At 36.2% G+C, this 23,381-nt stretch overlaps 1 protein-coding gene across 1 annotated transcript; it reads left to right on the top strand.

Annotated features, from left to right (window-relative positions):
- Positions 1 to 5,363: 5,363 nt before the first annotated feature.
- LOC123663432 (squamous cell carcinoma antigen recognized by T-cells 3-like) lies at positions 5,364 to 22,920 on the top strand. The gene is made up of 18 exons (XM_045598114.1): positions 5,364 to 5,553; positions 10,077 to 10,186; positions 11,135 to 11,310; positions 11,820 to 11,991; positions 13,887 to 14,037; positions 14,834 to 14,910; positions 14,985 to 15,090; positions 15,537 to 15,746; positions 16,556 to 16,729; positions 17,549 to 17,660; positions 17,959 to 18,046; positions 18,542 to 18,674; positions 18,800 to 19,088; positions 19,488 to 19,584; positions 19,980 to 20,100; positions 21,213 to 21,445; positions 22,108 to 22,299; positions 22,732 to 22,920. Exons 1-18 carry the CDS (start codon positions 5,449 to 5,451, stop codon positions 22,877 to 22,879), a joined length of 2,694 nt encoding a protein of 897 aa, XP_045454070.1. The 5' UTR covers positions 5,364 to 5,448; the 3' UTR covers positions 22,880 to 22,920.
- The last annotated feature ends 461 nt before the right edge of the window (positions 22,921 to 23,381 follow it).

Below are 23,381 nucleotides of genomic sequence, written 5' to 3'. Positions count from 1 at the left end.
ATTCATTAGTTATGTGTAATTGTTTGATGGTGTACTGACTTGAATAATAGAATGTTTTGTCTAGCCAAGAGCAGATTTATAGATAAGTTAAAATTCATTCCAATTTTGATACATTACCATTAATGACTATTAAAAAAATTTTTTTTTTAATTATCTATAAGCTCACTTTTATTGTATGCTTGTGGTTAAACAGCAATTTAAGTATAAAATTCGATGATATGGTGTCAGTGTTAATACACACACGAGCTTCTGTATGTCACGTACCGTCAAGTTATCTGATAACCCCAAATTAAATACTGGTAATAACATATTAAAATGAATATAAAAAAAGTATCAACTTTGTGTGACTCTGGTATAGTGCTTGTATTAGATATTACTGAATACATAGTATCATTCTAGTGTTAATGAAATAAAAACTTTTACTATTAGTGTAGTCATATAACATAAAAGAATATTACATAATTATTATTTCAATTAGATTTATATTATATACTTTAAAAATATTATCTAATGAATAATGTTACCTAGTATCTGCAATAATTATTATATAATAAATATTTTAACTTGAATATGATGGCATATATTTGATTTTTTTTGTATGTATGTAAAAAAATGATAAATAATATATAATTGAACGTGAAATCCTTTTAACAAAAGAAAAAAGCTTATTGTTAGATTGAATGATAGAACTGATAGAATTCCTTAGTTACTAAAAAAACGTTAGTGTTTATGCCAGCTTGTTAAAGGCTCGAAATAGAAATTTGCTAAAGTCAAGCGCGCAAAAATCTTTAATACAAAGCTTAATGACTTAGAAATAATAAATATACAATAAACATGTTTGAATACATCAATATATTTTATGTCTTTAATATTATATCAGCGCAAAAGTGCATTAATATAATTTGCATCATTTAGTTCATCTAAAAAAAAGAATTTATTTTATTTAGATGTTAAGACACTCCTATTTTACAAGATTAACAATAAAAATCGGCTTTAAAAGTATAGTAAAACTGTAAGTATTTAATATAAAATACGGTATTTATATTGATCTGATTTTTTTATTATATATTTTACTTGACTTGTGCCATCTGTCTCAAATTATATTAAGGTCTGATGAATATCTAAGAATTTAAATTTTAGCAAAATATGTTCTCTGATCGTATTTATTGTTTGTCGATTTTTTTTTATAATTTGGACTGATTAATATTTTTACATTTATATGTTAAAATATATATAGTCAAATAATTTCAATTACTTTTCTACAAAAAAAAAATAAATAAATAAATAAATAAAAATTAATAAATAAATAAATAAAAATGATTGAATTTTTTATTAATAACAAAATGCTTTTTTTTAATTTACTGTAATAAAGTGGTAACACATGACACATTATTTTACAGAATACTACATTCAGTATTTAATTTGTAGAATTGAAATGATATTATTATTTTTATTTTGTTTGATTTAAGCATTGTAATCGTATTATTATTTGATATAATGAATGTATTCATAAAATTTAGTATTATTTGAGGGAAATAATTGAAATATTGAAGAGGAACGTGGTCCATAAGTGTGTTGTTTTGAGAAAGAGAGAAACGTTTTTGTAAAATTTAATTGATTACAAACGACTGCTGATATATAAATTCTAAAAAATATCATAAGTTAACATTTCATTGCATGTTTATAGTTCTGCAAGGACATAAAAATTGTGTAATAATTTAGAAAAATTTATATGATCATTATTATGATATTAAAATTTCTCTACTAATATTTGACATAATACTGTATACTGTATCAATATACCTTTGTTGTATAATAGTAGTGTGACGCCATGATACTGTTTCAATTATGATATAAAATTATATTGGTGCATTTATTAATTAGGGATAAATTAAATGTAAAATTAAATTCCATTCTACCGCATGTTACATAAAAATAAATAAAAAATGACAAAATACTATGTAATTTAGTAAATTGGCTAGAATATCGTCGTAGATGTATGTAGTCGGTGCCAAAGTCGAAAAGAAGGGAAGGTGGATTCAAATGGATGGGTGTAAAATGCGAATTTGACTTTTCCACGTTCTGAAAACCAAATTATTATGTGAACAACTAATGTAATCGTATTTTTGTATAAAGAAATAAAACTGTAGACAAAATACGTTTGTTTTTATTTTTCGCGTAGTAAAATAGTTAAAGAAAAACTAAGAAAGCCGACCGGTGGCGGGATAACCACCCAACTGCTGGCTTTGAAATACACAGGCCGAAGACGGGCAGCAGTGTCTTCGGTGCGACATAGTCAGCCCTGCGGTCACCAACCCGCCTGCCCAGCGTGGTGACTATAGGCAAAAAACCTGAGTTCACGCTATTTTTGGCGTAAACTTGTGGAGGCCTATGTCCAGCAGTGGACTGTATAGGCTGTAATGATGAAAATAGTTAAAGGCTGAAGCAAGGATGCTAACTTTTTAAAAGACTTCAATAAAGGAGGAGATTCTCAATTCGATTATTTTTGTGTGGTAATTGATGTCGTTGTTTTATGTTTCCGAGTAAACAATTTCAGAGCAGTTCACAATTTTTCAAGTCCAGATTAATTCTGTTAAGTTAACATTGATACCATATTGATACGTCACAAGCAATATTTTTCGAATGTTGCAATTCAATAATGACTTATTTGCGAGATGAAGTACTGTAGGGTCTGTAGGTGCATAGACAAGTTTTTGAGATTTATATGATGCAACATCTAAAAATTACTGCGTTCTTATTCGATGTAGAAAAAACGTCTTGGAACCAATTTTCAAACAATTTGGCGTCCCATATCTTGGTGTAAGTATCTGTGTCGCAGGACCGATGGCCGTTGGAGTAGATGGGTCTCAGAGTGGAGACCGCGTCTTGACAAACGCAGTGTGGGACGTCCTCCGGCCCGTTGGACCGACGATCTACATAAGATTGCCGATGTAGGCTGGATGAGGATTGCGAAAGACCGGGATGTCTGGCGCGAACTTGGGGAGGCCTATGTCCAGCAGTGGACTGCGATAGGCTGAAGTGTGTGATATTAGTCAAATGTTTGTGTATCGGGCTATTGATAGGTACAAAGAAACCTCATCTTTTTGTGACAGAAAAAGTTCTGGCCGTACACGTAGTGTTTGTACGAAAAAGGCGATCAAAGCAGTAGGGGAAAGAATTCCAAAAATGATGATATAGGATGAAGAGATGAAGATAGCACCTAGAAGCCTAAAACCATGTCGCGTATTTTACACGGTGACTTAAAACTTGAAACCTATAAGAGATGCACTGGTCATTTCTCAACTAATACTTTAAAAAAAATAGGGTGTTAAAATCAAAACAACTACATAAGCGGTACGCAAAGGGAGGTCACAGAAAAAATTTGTTTACAGATGAGAAAATACAGTAATACCCCGACTTACGCTACCTCGACTTACGCGAATTCGGAGTTACGCGATTTAATTTTCTCGTCTATTCGTTTTTTGTTTGACTCCCCCCACCCGCATTATTATTCGTTCAGTTTACAACAAGCACAGACGTGTAGTGTTGTAGGTACATAAGTTACGATTTTGTGTTTTTTGGGAATCGACAGTCAGATCAATTGCGAAAAGTACCCCGCAAAACTGTACCCCGACTTACGCGAATTCGACTTACGCGGATAGCGCTCAGTCCCACCTATCGCGTAAGTCCGGGGTATTACTGTATTTACAACTAAGCAATAATTTTAACAAAGAAAACGACCGTATATATGCTCAAAGTTCTAAGGAAGCTTCCCAATTAGTCAATAGCATTGATGTATAAAAAACCCTAGATGCACAGTCTCATACAAAAGTAACGCATAAAAGTGTCGCCAAATATGCTCCGAATAAACAAAAGGACTTATGGTCATGATATAGAGATACTTTTTTGGAAATTCAACCTTACGCACATGACTTAAAGTTGTATTTACAAAGCAGTGTACAAAAAGCAAAAAAAAATATGACCGAAGTTTGCCGCTAGGACAAGGCACGAAGTGAGTCGAGTATAGTTTTACACTTTATATTTTTTTATACATTAACTTAGTATTTTAAGTTTTTAAAATTTCTATATATTGTGTGTTCTAAAAAAATATATTTACAATTTTATAATAATAGGTTATCAAAACTAAATAACTAGTTATATTAAAACTTACATGTTACTTACAAAAAATACTTACAAGTTATAATTTCACGATTAAAACAATAGTAAAAGTACAGTAATAGTATCCAGTTTCTGGTAATTATTTTATTTCTGTGAATATTGGGAATTTGGGATTATCTATTGAATAATAAATCGGATAATTGTGTAATAGTTACCACCATTTATTTACAAAATATTATTTTTATTACATAATTATTTATAGAAATAAAATAAAAACTATTAATTAAAAATAATACAATAGGAAGCACATTAGTTTCGTTTTATACACGTGCAGTGACACGAGCGACCCGATACTCTTTGATAGAAATGAGCACACAATGTGCGCTTTTTTGCCGGACGGTTTTGAAACGCTGATTGTGCATCTAGGGTTTTTTATATATCAATGGTCAATAGAGTACAACGTGAATATTATTCGACATCAGTGATGGTTTGGTGGGGTTTTAGCTATGAAGGAGTGACTTAGCTATATTTTTGTGAAAAAGGTATCAAAACATCTGCACAACTGTAAGATACCAACTTTGAGAAGGTAGTTAAGGCTCTTTCATAACTCCATGCTTAATAACCAAGAATGGTCCTTTTAGCAAGACTCGGCACCGGGTCATAAAGCTCGATCCACCCAATCTCGGTAAGAAACCAAAGTTCCGGATTTGAAGGACTGGAGAGCTGTAGACTGGCAGTCAGTTTTAGAGAGGATGGTTTGCTCTAATTGCCATAGTAATTTGGTATGATTGATGGTAAATGCCATGGTAACATAGTATGTGCTGCTATTGATAACTGGCCTCAACGTTTAAATTACAGTATTGCAGCCAATGGAGACCACTTCGAATAAGCTTTATTTATTTTTAATGGTTGTATATTAATGGTTAAACTAACATACTGCAATAGTAATAAATGTTACGTGCAATTGAAAAAATGTTTTTCTCTTTATCAGAATATTTAGGGCGTTAATATGACATCGTTGTAATTTGTAACAATAACTTGTGATTTCATAGGTATTTATTATCGTAATTTTAAAGAGAAAACATTTAATTTACCATTTTAAATTGTTTGAGAGTTTGAAATTTTTAATTGTTTTCTTTTGTTTAATCTTCTTTTTTCTTCTTTGCTTAATGGCTTTTACTTTTGTATAATATTTATAATTTAATATAGCTATAATTTATAACTGTCAAATGTCAATTGACTTTGGCAGTTTTGGACCGCCATATCGTTTATATCGTATGTTATCAAACAGTCTAATTTTCTAATTTAGTGTCCGATAAATCCGAAAACATGGCTATAGTTGAAGATGAAGTTAGAAATGGTTCTGAGGAAGAGAACGAAATTGAAGTAGTCGTAGATGAAGACGACGGTGACCAGGACTCTGATGATTCGGACGTAAGCATTTTCAGATTTCAATTCGATTAAGTAAGGTTACTGTTACATACCTGCCCGTTTTAGACACAAAAAAAATATCTACCTTAATATATTTTTGAATAAAATTAATTTATTATTAGTGGGAATGTTATTTTGACACTTAATGTGGATTGCTTAAGAGCATTAAAAGTGATCTCATTTTCAGTTAAAATCATATCGTCGTAAATATTTTAGTGCTAATAATTCAAAATTACGAAATTCGATTCAAAAACAAATAATAAAATATTACGGGTAAAATAACTAACGGCTATCTGTCCAATAAGTAAGTTTGTTACTGAGTGCAACAAATATATTCTATTTGTGTTAGACTTTCAAATAAAAAAATTCTTAGTCTCACTAAGATTTCCTTTCTCTCACTTTCTGACCTCAGTAACTCTCATTAATGATAACATGTATGTATTATAGAATAACTTGAAAGCTTTATTATTATTACATTATAAACCTTATGAGTCTTGCGCTATAGTGTTCCACGGTAACATCGTTTCTCACCACCATGGCACTGGTAGAGATCTCAGAGATATGTTCACCCTTGCCAACATTCTGTGTCAACATGATTTATACATGTTTTTGAAGTGCAATAAAGAATACAAGATCTTTAGTTAGAAAGTTACAACTTGCTTACCATTAAAGACATCTTTTTTGGCTGTTATCCGTATGATGTGTAACTTGATAGTTTAGTTACTAACATACAAGATACATCATATTAGTATCTACAAAAACTTTCAATAGTTACCAAACTTTGTTTCTTAATGTTTTGTAATCTAATAAACTCCTCTGAAACGGCTTGAGCGATTCTCATGAAATTTTGTGTGCATATTGGGTAGGTCTGAGAATCGAACAACATCTATTTTTCATCCCCTTAAGTTATAAAGGTATCGGGGGGGGGGGGGGTGTTGGTGAGTAAATTAATAACATATATGGCAAAACAACGTTTGCGGTGTCGGCTACATATTAATACACATAATATACATATAACCTAACAATAATGTTGAACTATGGGTATAATTCCCAAGTAGATAGCAATTGTGGAATAAATGTTATATATGATTACTAGCTGTGCCCGCGGCTTCGCCCACGTTGAAATTAGTGTGTCACAAAGTTTTCTCGGCAAACTTCCAGTGAAACTCTCATCAAAATCGGCTTAGCCGTTCCGTAAACCTTCCTCTTCAAGCCTTCTCTCCATTGGTGAAACCGCATGAAAATCCGTTCTGTAAATTTTAGGGAATCGATCACATACACTTTTGGGGAATTTGTTTTATAATACACTAACTGTTGCCCGCGTGTTTATGAAGATATGCATTACTATTAAGATGTTTAACGCAGATTATTTTTTTATTTTAGTCACTTGAAATGCTTAACACCTGAGTAACTCTTCAAAAGGCACAATTTAGTATAATTTAATAGTTGTTTTTTATAAAACCTCTCTATACAACACATTTTTAGTTTTATTTTCCGGCTGCAGTATAAATAACCTATCAGGCGATTTTATAGGTGGTGTATATGTTTCATACAAACTATCAACTCCAATTAAACCCCCTTAGCAGTGGAATATCGCAAAATCCGTTCTTAGCGGACCCGCCCTGCCAAATTTCATATTTGTCCATCCTGGATGGATGGACCATCAAGTGGATTTTGAGTTCTCGTGATGATTAAGTCAGTGACCTTTCTCTTTTATATATATAGATTACGATGCATTATTTGGACACCTCCTTACCATCTATAGAACATATATTTTAAATTTCAAGTCTCTTACTTCAAAAACATAGGACTTTCATACAAACTTCCGACCCCCGTTTTATCCCCTTAGGGGTCGATTTTCGTAAAATCAGTTCTTAGCGGATGTCTACGCTCTATAAGGAACCTACCGGCCAAATTTCAAGTTTGTAGCTGTTATAGTTTCGGAGATTTCGTGATGAGGGAGTCAACCTATCATCCCCCGTTTTAACCCCAAAAAAGTTAATTTCTAAAGATACATTATTTGGACACCTTCTCACCATCTAAAGAGCGTCCATTTTAAATTTGAAGTCTCTTATGTCAAAAACATAGGACTTTCTGATTCATTATTTGGACACCTTCTCACCATCTAAAGAGCGTACATTTTAAATTTCAAGTCTCTTATTTCAAAAACATAGGATTTTCACACAAACTTTCAAGCCCCGTTTTACCCCTTTAGGGGTCGAATTTCGTAAAACCGTTCTTAGCAAATGTCTACGCCCTATAAAGAACCTATCTGCCAAATTTCAAGTTTGTATGTGTTATAGTTTCGGAGATTTCGTGATGAGTGAGTAAACCTACCATCCCCCGTTTTAACCCCAAAAGGGAGTTGATTTCTAAAGATACATTATTTGGATATTTTCTTATCATCTATAAGGCATACATTTTAAATTTCAAGTCTCTTACTTCAAAAACATAGGACTTTCATACAAACTTCCAACCCCCGTTTTACCCCCTTTAAGGGTCGAATTTCATAAAATACGTTCTTAGCGGATGTCTACGCTCTATAAGAAGCCTTTCTGCTAAATTTCAAGTTTATAAGTGTTTTAGGTTCGGAGATTTTGTGATGAGTGAGTCAACCTACCATCCCCTGTTTTAACCCCAAAAGGGAGTTGATTTCTAAAGATACATTATTTGGATATTTTCTCATCATCTATAAGGCATACACTTTAAATTTCAAGTCTCTTACTTCAAAAACATAGGACTTTCATACAAACTTCCAACCCCCGTTTTACCCCCTTAAGGGTCGAATTTCATAAAATACGTTCTTAGCGGATGTTTACGCTCTATAAAAAGCCTTTCTGCTAAATTTCAAGTTTATAAGTGTTTTAGGTTCGGAGATTTTGTGATGAGTGAGTAAACCTACCATCCCACGTTTTAACCCCAAAAGAGAGTTGATTTCTAAAGATACATTATTTGGATATTTTCTCATCATCTATAAGGCATACATTTTAAATTTCAAGTCTCTTACTTCAAAAACATAGGACTTTCATACAAACTTCCAACCCCCGTTTTACCCCCTTTAAGGGTCGAATTTCATAAAATACGTTCTTAGCGGATGTCTACGCTCTATAAGAAGCCTTTCTGCTAAATTTCAAGTTTATAAGTGTTTTAGGTTCGGAGATTTTGTGATGAGTGAGTCAACCTACCATCCCCTGTTTTAACCCCAAAAGGGAGTTGATTTCTAAAGATACATTATTTGGATATTTTCTCATCATCTATAAGGCATACATTTTAAATTTCAAGTCTCTTACTTCAAAAACATAGGACTTTCATACAAACTTCCAACCCCCGTTTTACCCCCTTAAGGGTCGAATTTCATAAAATACGTTCTTAGCGGATGTTTACGCTCTATAAAAAGCCTTTCTGCTAAATTTCAAGTTTATAAGTGTTTTAGGTTCGGAGATTTTGTGATGAGTGAGTCAACCTACCATCCCCAGTTTTAACCCCAAAAGGGAGTTGATTTCTAAAGATACATTATTTGGATACCTTCTCATCATCTATAGAGCATATATTTTAAATTTCAAGTCTCTTACTTCAAAAACATAGGACATTCATACAAACTTCCAACCCCCGTTTTACCCCCTTAGGGGTCGAGTTTCGTAAAATCCGTTCTTAGCGGATGCCTACGTCTTATAAGGAACCTACCTGCCAAATTTCAAGTTTGTAGGTGTTATAGTTTCGGAGATTTCGTGATGAGTGAGTGACCTTTCGCTTTTATATATATTATAGATATGTATATTCTGAATTCCAAACTGCCAATACATTATCCTAACTTGTAAGTATATTAAGATATTTACTTCTCTAAGGGTATGTCAAAAAGATATTGATGATGAATGTATGTTTTGTGTTTTCTTTTTTTTATACTTTTTTCTGTTAATGCAGTCAATATGATGATTATCTATCTATCTAACTACTATGTCACTTTCACTATGTCTATATATCTGGAAGAGATTGTTCTTGTCTTATAGCATTAAGGCCTGCTTTGTACATCTTTCTTTATTTGTTACAATTATTATATACAATTATTTCATTTACCACTCTCGTGTAAATAGTTGCCTACAACACCAATACCGGTTACCGGGTTTGTATCCCGCTCGGGATGAATATTTTGTATTTGTATAAATATTCCTTTCCGGTTTGGATGTCAGTTCTTATGGGTCACCCCACCAAGCCTCAGAGAGCTTGTTAAGCAGTTGGTCCCGGTTATTATCATAAATACCGTATAGTAATTTTTACTCATAGTAGGTAATATATCCACCAACCGGAAGTGGAGCAGTGTGGTGAATTAAGTTCCAATCCCTCTCCTACATGGAGAAAGAGACCCTAGCCGTGGGAAGATACAGGCGGAGTGCATGCAATGTTTCATTTTATTTGTGAAAGAAAACATAATAAAGAAAACATGATTCAGCCTCATGAAGGTGAAACAAAAATACTTACAAAATTTAGTGTTTATACATGCTGTGAACTATGTTTTAAATTTTTAACAGGACGAGGATGATGAAGAGGCATTGGAGAAAAAAGTATCTGATTTAGAGCAGCGAATAGCAGAGAATCCATACAATTACAATGATCACATAGACTTAATAAGAGCACTTTGGTAAGTGTTGTTACCTCATACTTTTGGTAGAATTGCAGTAAAAAAATTTTTAATTCACGTGTCATAAATGCTTAGTTTAACACCTTACACTCAACAGCCCTGACTACGATTTACTTCCCTGTTAGGGGTCCAGGAACACATACAACATATAAACACAAATACCTAGACCACCACAAACATTTTTATGGCCTACACAAATGTTTGCCTTGTGTGGGGATTGCACTCTAAGAAATCAGCTCAACAGCAAGTGCATTGTCAAAGATTAGATGCTTATGTTCTATAAAAATATAATGTAGTTACTGTAATTTTTTACACCTACGTATAACAATTTACTACATGAAATATCAGTAGGCCAAATATGTTTATATGAATACCCATTCAATGCTTGCATTTTATGCATTAATTTCTCCTGACCATCTCGGGAAGATAAAGTTATAACTCAACTTACTTAGAAGATTTTATTATGGACTTCATTATGAAAATATTTACACACACACACACACTTCATCCTTTCGCAGTTCACTGCTGGATATAGGTTTCCACAAGTTCGCGCCAAAAATGGCGTGAACTCATGTGTGTTGCTTATAGTCACCTGTCCAGGCAGGCGGATTGGTGACCGCAGGGCTGGCTTTGTCGCACCGAAGACATTGCTGCCCGTCTTTGGCCCGTGAATTTCAAAGCCAGCAGTTGGATGGTTATCCCGCCATCGGTCGGCTTTTTAAGTTCCGAGGTGGTAGTGGAACTGTGGTATCCATTAGTCACCTCTTATGACACCCACGGGAAGAGAGGAGGTGGCGATATTCTTTACTGCCGCACAGCCTAAATATTTAGGTGGTAGATTATCATCAAAATCAACTATTAAACTTTAATATCAATACACAAACACTAAACGATAATTGAAATACTTCTGAATCCCAGTAATTTGTAATGCTGTTATTTGTTGTACAGGGGTCTGTCAGAGCTAGACAGGTGGAGGGCGGCCTTCGATCGCTTACAAGAAATGTCACTCTTGCGCCCTGAGCACTGGCTGTTGCGATTACAAACAGAGGCAACCCTCGCTCACTCTCCCGAGGACCGTGAACGCCTCGCTGATCTATTTCAACAGGCAACACTTGATTGTTACTGTAAGTTTGTCTAGGGTTGTAAATATTTAAAAGTTATTCTCTGGTGGTGGTTTGATCTGATGTCTTTTATACATGTATGGTACACACGACTAAGGTAGAACACAGCAGGAAATATCCTGCTCACAATTTGGAGCAGCTCGATTAGGGAAGTAACCTCGACCTTACATAGAAGATCACAGCTAAATAATACTGCTTTCAAGTAGAGTTGTACTCCTGTAGTGAGTATGGTGGCCAGAGCTCTTGGGGAGGCTAGGGGGTAAGGTCAGTAACGCGCTTGCGATGCTTCTGGTGTGAAAGCCGTCAATAGGCTTTTTTATTTATTTTATTTTTATTTTTTTATCCACGGGCTTATGAACCCATGTCCTTTTTTATTCTAAAAACATGCAATTTTTATTTTTATTTTTTTCTATTTCAAGGTAGGTGCCGTCAATAGGCTACGGTAACCGCCTTCCATCACGCCGTACGCTTGTTTGTCGAGGTAGTAGTATATAGAAACGATGGTGTTGCAGCGATCCAGATCCTGACGGAGTGGTGTTCGTGGGCGCTGGGCGCGGACGAGGCGGGCGCGGCCCGCGCTCAGCTCGACGAGGTGCTCCGCCGCGCCGGCGCCGACCCGCTCTCCGGGAAGATCTTCTGGGACGCGAGGCTCGAGCTCGAGAAGGCGAAGCTGGACACTATGAGGTATTTTATTATACTATGATACGGGGGTATGGAATATGCGTCTCTGTTCTTCCATTAGGGATGAAAAATTTGCTGGACGTTATGAGGTACTTGGACGACCGCTCTGGTGTAATGTGTCGTGTCGGCGGCGCCTAAACCGACGATCCCCAGCGGGTTCGATCCCCATTCAGAGTGAATATTTGTGTTTATACAAACAAATATTTATTATGTCTGGTCTAGTTTTTCGTCCTTGTGGGTCTCCCCACCACGTCTCAAGCAAGCAAGAGCAAGTTAAGCTGTCAGTTTCAGTTGTTATCATGTAAAAATGATAGCGATTGTTACTTATAGTTGGGAATACATGCGCCAACCCGCATTGGAGTAGTGTGGTGGATTAAGCTCTCATCTTTCTCCTACATGGTGAAAGAGGCCTATGCCCAGCAGTGGAGTATTACAGACTGAAGAGTACGAAGTACTTTATTGTACTTACAATATGTGTGAATGTAATAGTGTTTCTGTTTTTCCGTTAGGAGAGAAATTCTTTAGAGTTAAACTATTCCCTAATATCTGGAATAATAAATTAATATACAACGTATATATATAACTAGCGTCCTTCCGTTTAGGGCCATATAGAGCTACATGGAGGCATACCATAGTCGAAATTATACGTGAAAAATATGAAGCGGTAGTAAGTATTGTTAATTACTACGTAACTTTAAAATCAAAAACAATATTTAAAAAAAGAAAATGGTGAGAAGACCTGGAAAAATTGGCAAAAAACTTAGGTGACTCAGTCATTGACACGACACTAACCTAATTACGACAGTCATTTTATAAAAATAATAATAATAATAATACACTTTATTGTACACCAAAAACAGATATTTTATACATTTTATAAATAATAATTATTTAATAATTAATTTTTATTAGCGCGTTAGTGCAAGTAAGTTGCATATTTAGGTTGTAATATCGATTCTGATTTCGCAGTTAAATGGAAGGACGCCAGTTTAACAACACATTGTATGATATAACGTTAATGCATGTGTAGGTAACAGCTGGTTGATACAATTACATTTTTTTAAATCATAAAATACTTATAAATAAAACAATGTATAAATAAATAAATATATAACACCCAGACTCGAGGCGTACTCTCCGAATACTATGTAGGTAGACGAAAAAATAGTCAAGTAAATACGCATTATCAAAGATTAGTCCAAAAGTTGTAATCAGATATAAATGAAATTTAAATGTGATCACGTGATAAACATCGGCTTTCGATTAAATTAAAAATCATTAAAATCTGCACACCCAGTAAAAAGTTATGCGGATTTTTGAGAGTTTTCATCGATTTCTCTGGAATACAATCATCAGATCCTGGTTTCCTTATCAAGGTACCAAACTAGGAATATCTCTTTCCAACAAAAAAAGAATTATCAAAATCGGTTCATAAACGACGGAGTTATCACCGAACATACATAATATATATATATATATATATATATATATACAATGTGGTCGAATTGAGTAACCTCCTCCTTTTTTTGAAGTTGGTTAAAAAACACGCTGCAACCTTGATGCCCCCCCCTAGAAATTTATATCACGATGCTTTTTTTTTGAATAGTTAATAAGATAACAGATATAATAAATACAGGTACTTAAAGATAATATTCTAAAAATTTTAATTTAATTTACACAAAAAATAAACGATTTTAGGGCATATTGTTAGCTCTTCTATGAATTATTTGTTATTGGGATATTGGTTTTTTAATTTAAAAAAATAACAAAACGGTAGGGGGTGTCCCGAAGTCTCACGCCACATCTTCAAAGGGGTTAAAAGTTGCTAAGAATGTGACGACTAATGGACGAACCAAAGGAAGTGGTCCGATCTAAATCATGTATGGTGTTGGTTCTAGCGCTTCGGATGAGGGTTACGGCGCGCAGCGTGAGCGAGTGCTGTGGGCTCTGGAGGAGGCGGTGTCGCGTCCGCTGCTGAGAGGAGAGGACGCCTGGCCCCAGCTGCAGCAGATGGCGCTGGCCGTTCACGGCCAGGACTACGTCGACAAGGTGATCGCACCTTTCAAACCGAGGATGCCAAAGAGCCACACACAAATTACGTCACACGAATTTCACGATTTTGACCCCTCCCTCTTTCTTGTCAGTTAACCCCCCCCATCTCTCTAGTGTGACTTCACACATTTTACAATTTTATTGCTCGAACTTATTGAATCAAAACATCAGTTTCAAAATTATTTTTTTCTATAAAATCAACATCAGTCAAAAAAGTTTCAATTCGCCAACAAAACGATTTATTACAACTTAATTTCTATTTTTGTTATCTATTAATAGGTATCTGTGATGACAAAAAAAGAGTTAAAAAAATAAAAATCAGTTTTATTCAGACTTGCAATTTTGAACATACACTTTGAATAGAAACTATAGCATCATTACCTAATCATAATTAGTATTAATTACAAATTTTATAACAAAGTATTTTGTACTATAAACAATCAATAAACCCTAACACTCAAACATTAACATTTCACTAACTGAACTTAACTGAAGTAGCTAGAGCTGAAGTACCTACTTGGTTTTTATATTTAAAAACAGAAATATAATATTAAACACAGATATTATCAGTTATCAGTCAAAAAATATCACAATAATTATTTTTCAATATTATAATTAACTAATAAGTACGAATAGGGTTTCGTTCAGAAATTACAAAAGAAATGATGATGTTGTATGTTTGGTTTTGCATATTTCTCTCATAGTTTTATTTATTGTACATATTTTGTTTTATTTAAAATCTCATACTTGAATGTCAATTGTTTTTAATGATGATATTATATTGATATTGTAGGTAAAGAAACAACATGAAGCAGCGGTTGAATATTTACAGAAAATAACTCCATATGAAGACAAATTACTAACTTTAGAGTGAGTTTTAACTTATTTATTATTTTAATTTGTTTTTTAAATATTCGAATCATACTATTGGAATAATTTTTCAGAGATCCAGAAGAGAAGATTAAAGTTTATCTTGAATATATAGAAGAGATAAAGGATTTATCGAAGGTGGAAAAGTATGCTGAATGTGACAGCGATGGTATACTTAGGGTGAGGGTTTTAAATTTATACTTAAATTTATTTAACTAAGGTAGGGCACAGCAGGAATTTCCTGCTCAAAATATGGAGCAGCCCGACTGGGGTAGTACCTCGACCTTACAGAAGATCACAGCAAAATAATACTGTTTTTAAGCAGTATTGTGTTCCTGTTGGTGAGTAAGGTGACCAGAGCTCCTGGGGGGTTGGGGATTGGGTCGGCAACGCGCTTGCGATGCTTCTGGTGTTGCAGGCGTCTATAAGCTACGGTGATCGCTTACCATCAGGTGAGCCGTACGCTTGATTGCCGATCTAGTGACATAAAAAAAAAAACTATTATTTTCGACCTCGCACTGATCCTCCCCAGGGGCTCGGGCCATCTCTGTAGATTTGTTGTAAGGTTAAGTTTAGTTTGCATGTAGGTGTATTCGAGTCGTAACGTCGCGTTGGTGCGTGCGCAGGTGCTGTACGAGCGCGCGACGACGGAGTGCCCGTCGAGCGGCGAGGCGGGCCCGCTGCTGGCGGCGCTGGCGCGGCTGGCGCAGCGCCGCAGCTCGCGCGCCGGCGTGGCGCGGGCGCTGGCGCTGTGCACGCGCCGCTGCCCGCGCCGCGCCGCCTTCTGGCTGCTGCGCATGCAGCACGCCGAGCGCGCCGCCGCCAGCTTCCACGAGGTACGCCCGAACGTGCGTGCTGAGTAAGTGTGAGTGAGTGTGTGTAAGTGATCCTGACCGTAGTGTGCATTCCATATAGGCAGACCATAATTAAATAAAAAAATATTTATTTTGTTTTCTCACACACAAAACAGACACAAAATACAAATTTCAACAATAACAAAGCAAAATCTGTGTAAGAGACTGGCGACTGTACTAGGAGACCTGTATTGATTGCCAGTCCCTCCACATCCAGACCGAATGGAATTTAAATACATCTATTTGATCTATAAAATTATTACAAGAACGGCATTGCCTACCTTGTCATATTACTAAAAATGATATATGAAACATGTACATTACATATTTTTGAAAAAGACATAAACCGTAATTCAATTTAAATCCGCTTCAACTAAAAAACCCGCCGTCATATATGCGATATCAGCGCTTCGCACGAATCGACGACGGGCCTTTTATGAAACTTCTGCCTACAATCGTTAAAAAAATGTTAAAAATGACAGTAGGACATTATATAATCCTACAATTTTATAATGTCGCGTGTCATATGGAATACGAACAAAGTATTGTGTTTTTAACATTGGTCGGTTTAACAATGAAAGTAGGCACAGCCTAAGAACAACCTATCAAATCAAATTGTCTTGAATTCGATACCGTTTTTACCGATAATTATGATTTTTGACACGGTCGCAACATTCCACAGAGTAATTTCGTAATAGTAGTATTCGGAAAGTCTCAGTATATTTTATAAAACTTATTTACTTTTACAGTTAACTTATCTGTCTGAAGTGAAATATGATCCGTTTCGTCAGGTGAAGTCGATATTCGAGACAGCGCTATCGAAGGGCATGGAGTCGTTCGCGCAGGCGGAGGCGCTGTGGCTGGGCTGGCTGGAGTACACGCGGCGCCGGACCTCCTTCGACGATAGCTCGCAAGTGGAGCGACTGCGGGACACGTGCCGCCTCGCCTGGGACTCGCTGGCGCAGGTGAGTGAGAGAGAGAGAGGCAGACACACAGAGAGAGAGAGGCAGACACACAGAGAGAGAGAGGCAGACACACACAGAGAGTGAGAGAGAGAGGCAGACACACACAGAGAGTGAGAGAGAGGCAGACACACACACAGAGAGAGAGAGAGAGAGGCAGACACACACAGAGAGAGAGAGAAGCAGACACACACACACAGAGAGAGAGAGAGAGGCAGAGAGAGAGAGGCAGAGAGAGAGAGGCAGAGAGAGAGAGAGAGAGAGGCAGACACTCACACACAGAGAGAGAGAGAGAGGCAGAGAGAGAGAGGCAGAGAGAGAGAGGCAGAGAGAGAGAGGCAGAGAGAGAGAGGCAGAGAGAGAGAGGCAGAGAGAGAGAGAGAGACAGAGAGAGAGAGACAGAGACAGAGAGAGAGACAGGGAGAGAGACAGAGAGCGAGACAGAGAGAGTTACAGAGAGAGAGAGAGAGACTTGATCGCTCCGGGAGTTCAGAACACATTTTTGCACCGCCTTTGGAGGCGTCATCGGGAAGCGGTGGTAGGGCACGTGCCGCCTTGTCTGAGACTCGTTGGCGCATGTGAGGGTGAGTGTGGGAGAAAGAGCTTTCTGTTCGCTTTGGTGGGTTTGAGGACGAGGTAATTAAATGTTGTGTCATGAAATTTTCATAGCCAGAGCCGTTGAAGATATACTTTTAACACTTCTGGTGTTCCTGACGTTCTTTGACTTCGATAACCTAGAAAAGAGAAAGATAACCTACCACAAAAAATATGATAATTATGCCATATTTTAGTATAAAAATATATTTTCATTTCTATTTATAGGCCTGGGGTGAAGAGGCGAATGATTGCGAAGTGCCTTTGTTTTGGGCACGACTTGAGTACAAGAGGATAAAAGAACCTGCGCAGGGCAAAGAAATTTTTGAAGAAATTTTCAGTAAGTAATTTTTAAGCAAAAACTGTAATATGTACTTTAGGAAATTAGATTTCCTAAAAGAACAAATCCCATTTGAAATGTAAGAAATTTGAAATTTGAACTGTGCGTCTATGTGACGCTGTTAGCTTAAAGGCAATAAAAATTGTTTATTGTATCAGTTAAGCTGTTGATAAATATACGAGTTTTTATGAGTTAATGTTCCATTCTAATTTTGCTAACATGCCCAGTGTTAAGATTAGACATTAGATGATGTACTATAGATCTTTTTAAAATGTACTTTTTATAATTGTACTTACAGAATATGGTGAAAATAAAACCCTGTCAAAATATTGGGAAGCACTTATTCACCTGGAAATGAGCCGTGACCCACCGGCTTCGGAACGCAAGTTAGTTAATCAATTAATTATTTTCTAAATATATAGAATGTTTGTCTATATGTCCTTTATAGAATCGTAAACTATGCATTTTCATCATGTCATGATTTTCAGCAAAGCGTTTCAGCGTTTCTGAGTTGGTACGACCAAAAAAAAAGCGTAGTAACGCGCGCTCGGTGTACTATATTTAGATATATTTTGAATCAAGATACTGTATTGAAAGTCAAGATAGTCCAGTGCATATAAAACGCCGGATTTAAGCCCTCTGGAACTCAGAAGTGTTTGTTGAGTGTTGGAGTTCTTTTCATATTTCTTATGTTCAAAACGTCTCTTATATGTTCAATAGGGTTGAAAAAAATGAAAAAAAAAAATAATATCAATATTACATTAGAGAGAACAGGTGAAAAAACCATTACCACTTGACGCCCTTAGGTTTCCTTCTCGTACATGTGAAAGAGACTTGCACCCAGCAGTGGAATGTAACAGGCTGAATCGTTTGTGAATCAGGCTCCGCGATCTGCACCGGCGCGCGCTTCGCAGCGTCACCGACTACCCGCCGGCCGTGGCGCGCCTGTGGACGGACTACGAGCGCGACTACGGCGAGCTCGCCACCAGCGTCGAGTGCGCGCAGCTGTGCGAGGTACGTTCCGACTCGCTGCCCGCTACCCACAGTACATTAGTGCAGAAACGGTATACATTATATGAGGTTTGTGAGGTGAGGTTATTGAGGTTGTTGATGTCTCAAATCTGACTTTAATATTACAGGAAAAACTAAAGGAATGGCGAGAAAGTTACCAGGCTATGAAGGAGAAAATGATGGGACAGAAACAGAAAGGCAAACAAGCGGCGAACAAGAAGTCAAAAGTCGATAACAAAAATAAGAAGGATGAAAAATCGAATAAAGGGAAGAGAAAATCCGACTCAGGTCAATCATCTTCAGAGGCTAGTGACGTGAAGAAGAAAAAAGATAACCATATGGAAGTAGACGTGCCAGACAAGGAGGGGGATACCGGGGGAGGGGTTAAGAGGTCACATGACGAAGTTGATGAAACAGGTAATAAATAATTACCTTTAATTTTATGTACAAATATTTTTCTTTTTGTGTCTTTGACACACTTCTAAAGTTAACCTTAAAGAATCTAGCTGTAAAACTCGCATTCCTAGTTCAAAGGTAAGTATATAATATAATTTTATAATGACCGTTATAGATTGTTTTTTGATGTGCCATGCTTTTTCCATGCTTTTTTTTAACAATATGGAAGAAATACTTCTCAATGTTTCAAGAAGAAGAAAACCACAATTACATACGAAACAATAAGTTACTCATCTTGTATGGTTTCAAACTTTTCTAGATAGATACAAACAAGGCCTAAAAATCACAATGTAAAGCTTGTGTTAAATAATTGTGTATACAAACGTTTTAAGTTTAAAGGATAGTATTCATAATTTTCAGGGGCCGGGAGCAAGCGGCAACGGAAAGATAATTCAACAGATACCGTCACTGCAGGGCGAGAGGCCTGCACCTTGTTTGTTAGCAACCTCGAATTCAAGTAAATTTATTGAATTAATATAACAAAAGCTAAAACCAAAAAATATAGAATATTAAAAAAAATTGTATGTGGTTAATGGTTATCCTAAATTACAACTAACCATATTAGTGAAAATTACAACTAACCATTTTAGTGAATCGGTTCGATACTTGATACGATTTATACTAATGTAAATTTAGTATTTTATTTTTCAAAATTGTACCGTGGGAGATTAGTGAAAAATCTAGATAAACTTGATAATGGTATTGTAGTTATAATAGTCAAAAGTAAATTGAATTTATTTTATTAGTCGAACAGTAGTAGAAGTTTTGTTGTTTAAGTATCAAATCTCAGTGAGCGCAAAATAATTTATTTCGACAGAAATATTTCAAACAGTTTTTTTTTTTTAATTTCAGAGTAAATGAGCAAAACTTAAGAGATAAATTATCAGAATACGGCGATATTGTTTCGTTACGAGTGAAAGCCGGTGTGAAGGCGTTCGGCGGTTCCATATGTTACTGTCAATATAAATCACCGGTAAGTAGCCACATTTAGGGCCTGTCTCACTAGTTCTTCTTCTTCTCCTTTAAAGACTGTGGCTCCATCAGCTTTTCGCCGATGATTTTGCTAATGACAAGTACTGAAAGTGTATAAGTCCGTTTTTGACAGTACACTAGTTGTGGATAACGCTATTTGACGGATGACGATACAAATAGACATTGACAGTGGGAGATATGAGACCAGTAGGACCTGTTTCTCCTCAATTAATAAATTGCAACTTTAAGATAAATATATGCGAATAGAAAAATTTCGTAAATATAGTAGATTTAGATGGTAAAATGAATAATGGAATCAATAGCTTTTATCTCTCAGATACCTTCATCTGTCAAACAGCGTTATCCACAACTGGTGAAACAGGCCCATAGTGTCTAATCTAAAAGCAGCGATTTACGAACCGGATGTAAAAGGCATTTGACCTGTACTCGTGTACTCGTAATATGTCGATTTTGGACATAGTACTCATGACGCGTTGGCGCAACGGTTACAAAACTGGTTGGTAGCTGTTGCGCTGGCGGTGGACACATTTGACATGACAAACATTTGTATTGGTCATACAGTTATTTGTCGTTGTCTGGGTGTTTGTGCAGTCCTTGTGGGTCTTCTCACCGTGCCTTGGAAAGCACATTAAGCCGTCGGTCCCGTTTGTTATCATGTACACCTGATAGCGATCGTTACTCGTAGTAGGGAATATATCCGTCAACCCGCATTGGAGCAGCGTGGTGGATTAAGCTCTGATCCTTCTCCTACATGTTGAAAGAGGCCTATGGGAGCTGTGGGATACTACAGGCTGAAGCGCGGACATAGTACTACTGTGTCTATCTCTCTCTAACTTACAAATCTATCCTATTGTACCTTACTCAGTCGCGTCTCTTTCTAATTTTAGGATAATTGTTAGATTTTTCTAAATATACTTACAGAGTACAGATAATTAAAATTTTATATTGTGTTACAGTTTGCACATTCTAATTTAATAAGAAGGTAGAATTGATCCAGCCGTTCTCGTTTTTTTGCGCTTAACAGCAGAATTAGTGATGAATTATTATTTATATGGATGCAAATACATAAATGGTATTTTTTTGTTCTTATAGGAATCCGTAGAAAAAGCACTGAAGCACGACCGAACGCCATTGGATGGGAGACCGATGTTCCTATCTCGGTACTCTACTAAGAAAAGTAAACCCACATTTAAGTACCCGCTGATTGCTGAGAACAACAAACTCTTTGTCAAGAACCTACCTTACTCGCACTGCACTAAAGATGCTCTCACTGATATCTTTGACAAGTTTGGCAAGTTGAAAGATGTCAGGATTGTGACGTTCAAGTGAGTGAAAATTGTACATTTTGTCCAAAAATCTTTTAAAATGTCAACTTATTGGCGCATTGGTTACAGACAAACTTTGTAAATAATCTTAAAGGCCAAATAAAAGTATAGTTAGCCACACAGGATATGCAGAAATTAAGAATAATTTAACTTGCAAAATTTTTATTTTAAATTTAGTGTAATATCGTTTTTATACATTTTTTTTTTTATATAAAACAAAATACTGCTTAAATTTGAAGTGTAATTCAGCTTCATTTTAAAAGTTTTTTTTTTTTCTTTATGAATAAGTATTTACTGTGTCTTGTGTGCTGTGTGGTTACGGCACTAAAGAATTTAGCCACCCCATCTCTTCCCGTGGGTGTCGTAAGAGGCGACTAAGGGATAACAAGGTTCCACAACCACCTTGGAACTTAAGAAGCCGACCGATGGCGGGATAACCATCCAACTGCTGGCTTTGAAATACACAGGCCGAAGACGGGCAGCAGCGTCTTCGGTGCGACAAAGCCAGTACTGCGGTCACCAACCCGCCTGCCCAGCGTGGTGACTATGGGCAAAACACATGAGTTCACGTTATTTTTGGCGTAAACTTGTGGAGGCCTATGTCCAGCAGTGGACTGTATAGGCTGTAATGATGAAGTATTTACTGAACATCTTTTTTACAGGGACGGTAAACCAAAAGGGCTAGCCTACATAGACTATGAAGATGAAAATTCCGCATCCGAAGCAATTAAGAATACGAATGGCTTAATGGTAGGCGATAGGAAAATAGAAGTAGCCATAAGCGCCCCCCCACCGAAGCAGGAACCCTCCACGAGTACCTTAGGACTACCGAAAAGGGACACCGGGGGAGGAATGTAAGTTAAAAAAAAATCTTTGTAACTAAGCGCTAGCTACGACTTTAGCTGGGTAGAATAAGTCACTACGTTAGGTAGCCCTTTTATAATACTTTGGAAGGCTATAAGCAAAATTTTTATATAACATATGTTGTTTTATTACTCAAACTTTGGAGCAGCTGGACTCGGGAAAGTACTTCAATCTTCTAGGTTTGACGTACATTGCTAGAAGATCACAGTCAAACAAGACTGCTCTCAAGTAGTATCGTGTTCCTGTGTTAAGTAAGGTGGCGAGAGCTGGAGGGGAAGGGGGGGGGGGTAGGGTCAGCAACGCGCTTCTAGTGTTGCAGGCGTCTGTATATTACGGTAATCGCTTACCATCAGGTGAACCTACGCTTGTTGACCGAACTAGTTGTATATAAAAAAATGATTTTATTAAATTACGTTTTGCAGGCGAAGAACGCAACTCAGCAGTTTCATTCCCAGAGTGTTGCAACAAGCGGCTTCAACGAGTAAGGCGAGCAATGGAAACCAAAGCAACGGAGACACGAAGCGACCGCTGACGAACACCGACTTTAAAAACATGCTCCTTAACAAATAAGTGCTATTATTTATAAGATTACACTCATTTTTCACTCGTAACAAAGTCTGGTTCCTTTATTTAAAGAATGGTTTGTAATGTTCACAAATCTTTCAATATCGAATACATTATGAGTATAACGAAACGTCTGGATAAACGTTTTGGTTACGAATCGTTCAGTTTCTAATACATGTGACGTGGTGAGTAAAACGAATCGTTTTATGGATTTAAGAATCTGGCTTTAGACGGTTAAGTATTGAACAAAGACCAATCATAGGGTTAAATTACACTACTCAGTATTGTTTATCCTTGCCTAAAAATAAATCATTTTTAAGATACTATTAATTCTGGAATTAAGAAAAAAGGTAGAAATCCAACAACCAGTTTAGGGGTTAAAAGATAATGGAGCATTCATTTTAAATGATTTTCCATAAAAAAATTTTAATGTGCAATTTTTAATTTAGACGACAAGTAAGAAAGTTAATTAAAGTCCGTTATACTTTTCAAATCGTTATGTTTGTGA

Source organism: Melitaea cinxia, chromosome 20 (genome assembly GCF_905220565.1).
Source record: "Melitaea cinxia chromosome 20, ilMelCinx1.1, whole genome shotgun sequence".
Taxonomy (NCBI): Eukaryota; Metazoa; Arthropoda; class Insecta; order Lepidoptera; family Nymphalidae; genus Melitaea; species Melitaea cinxia.
This window is presented reverse-complemented; position numbering and strand designations above follow the sequence as displayed.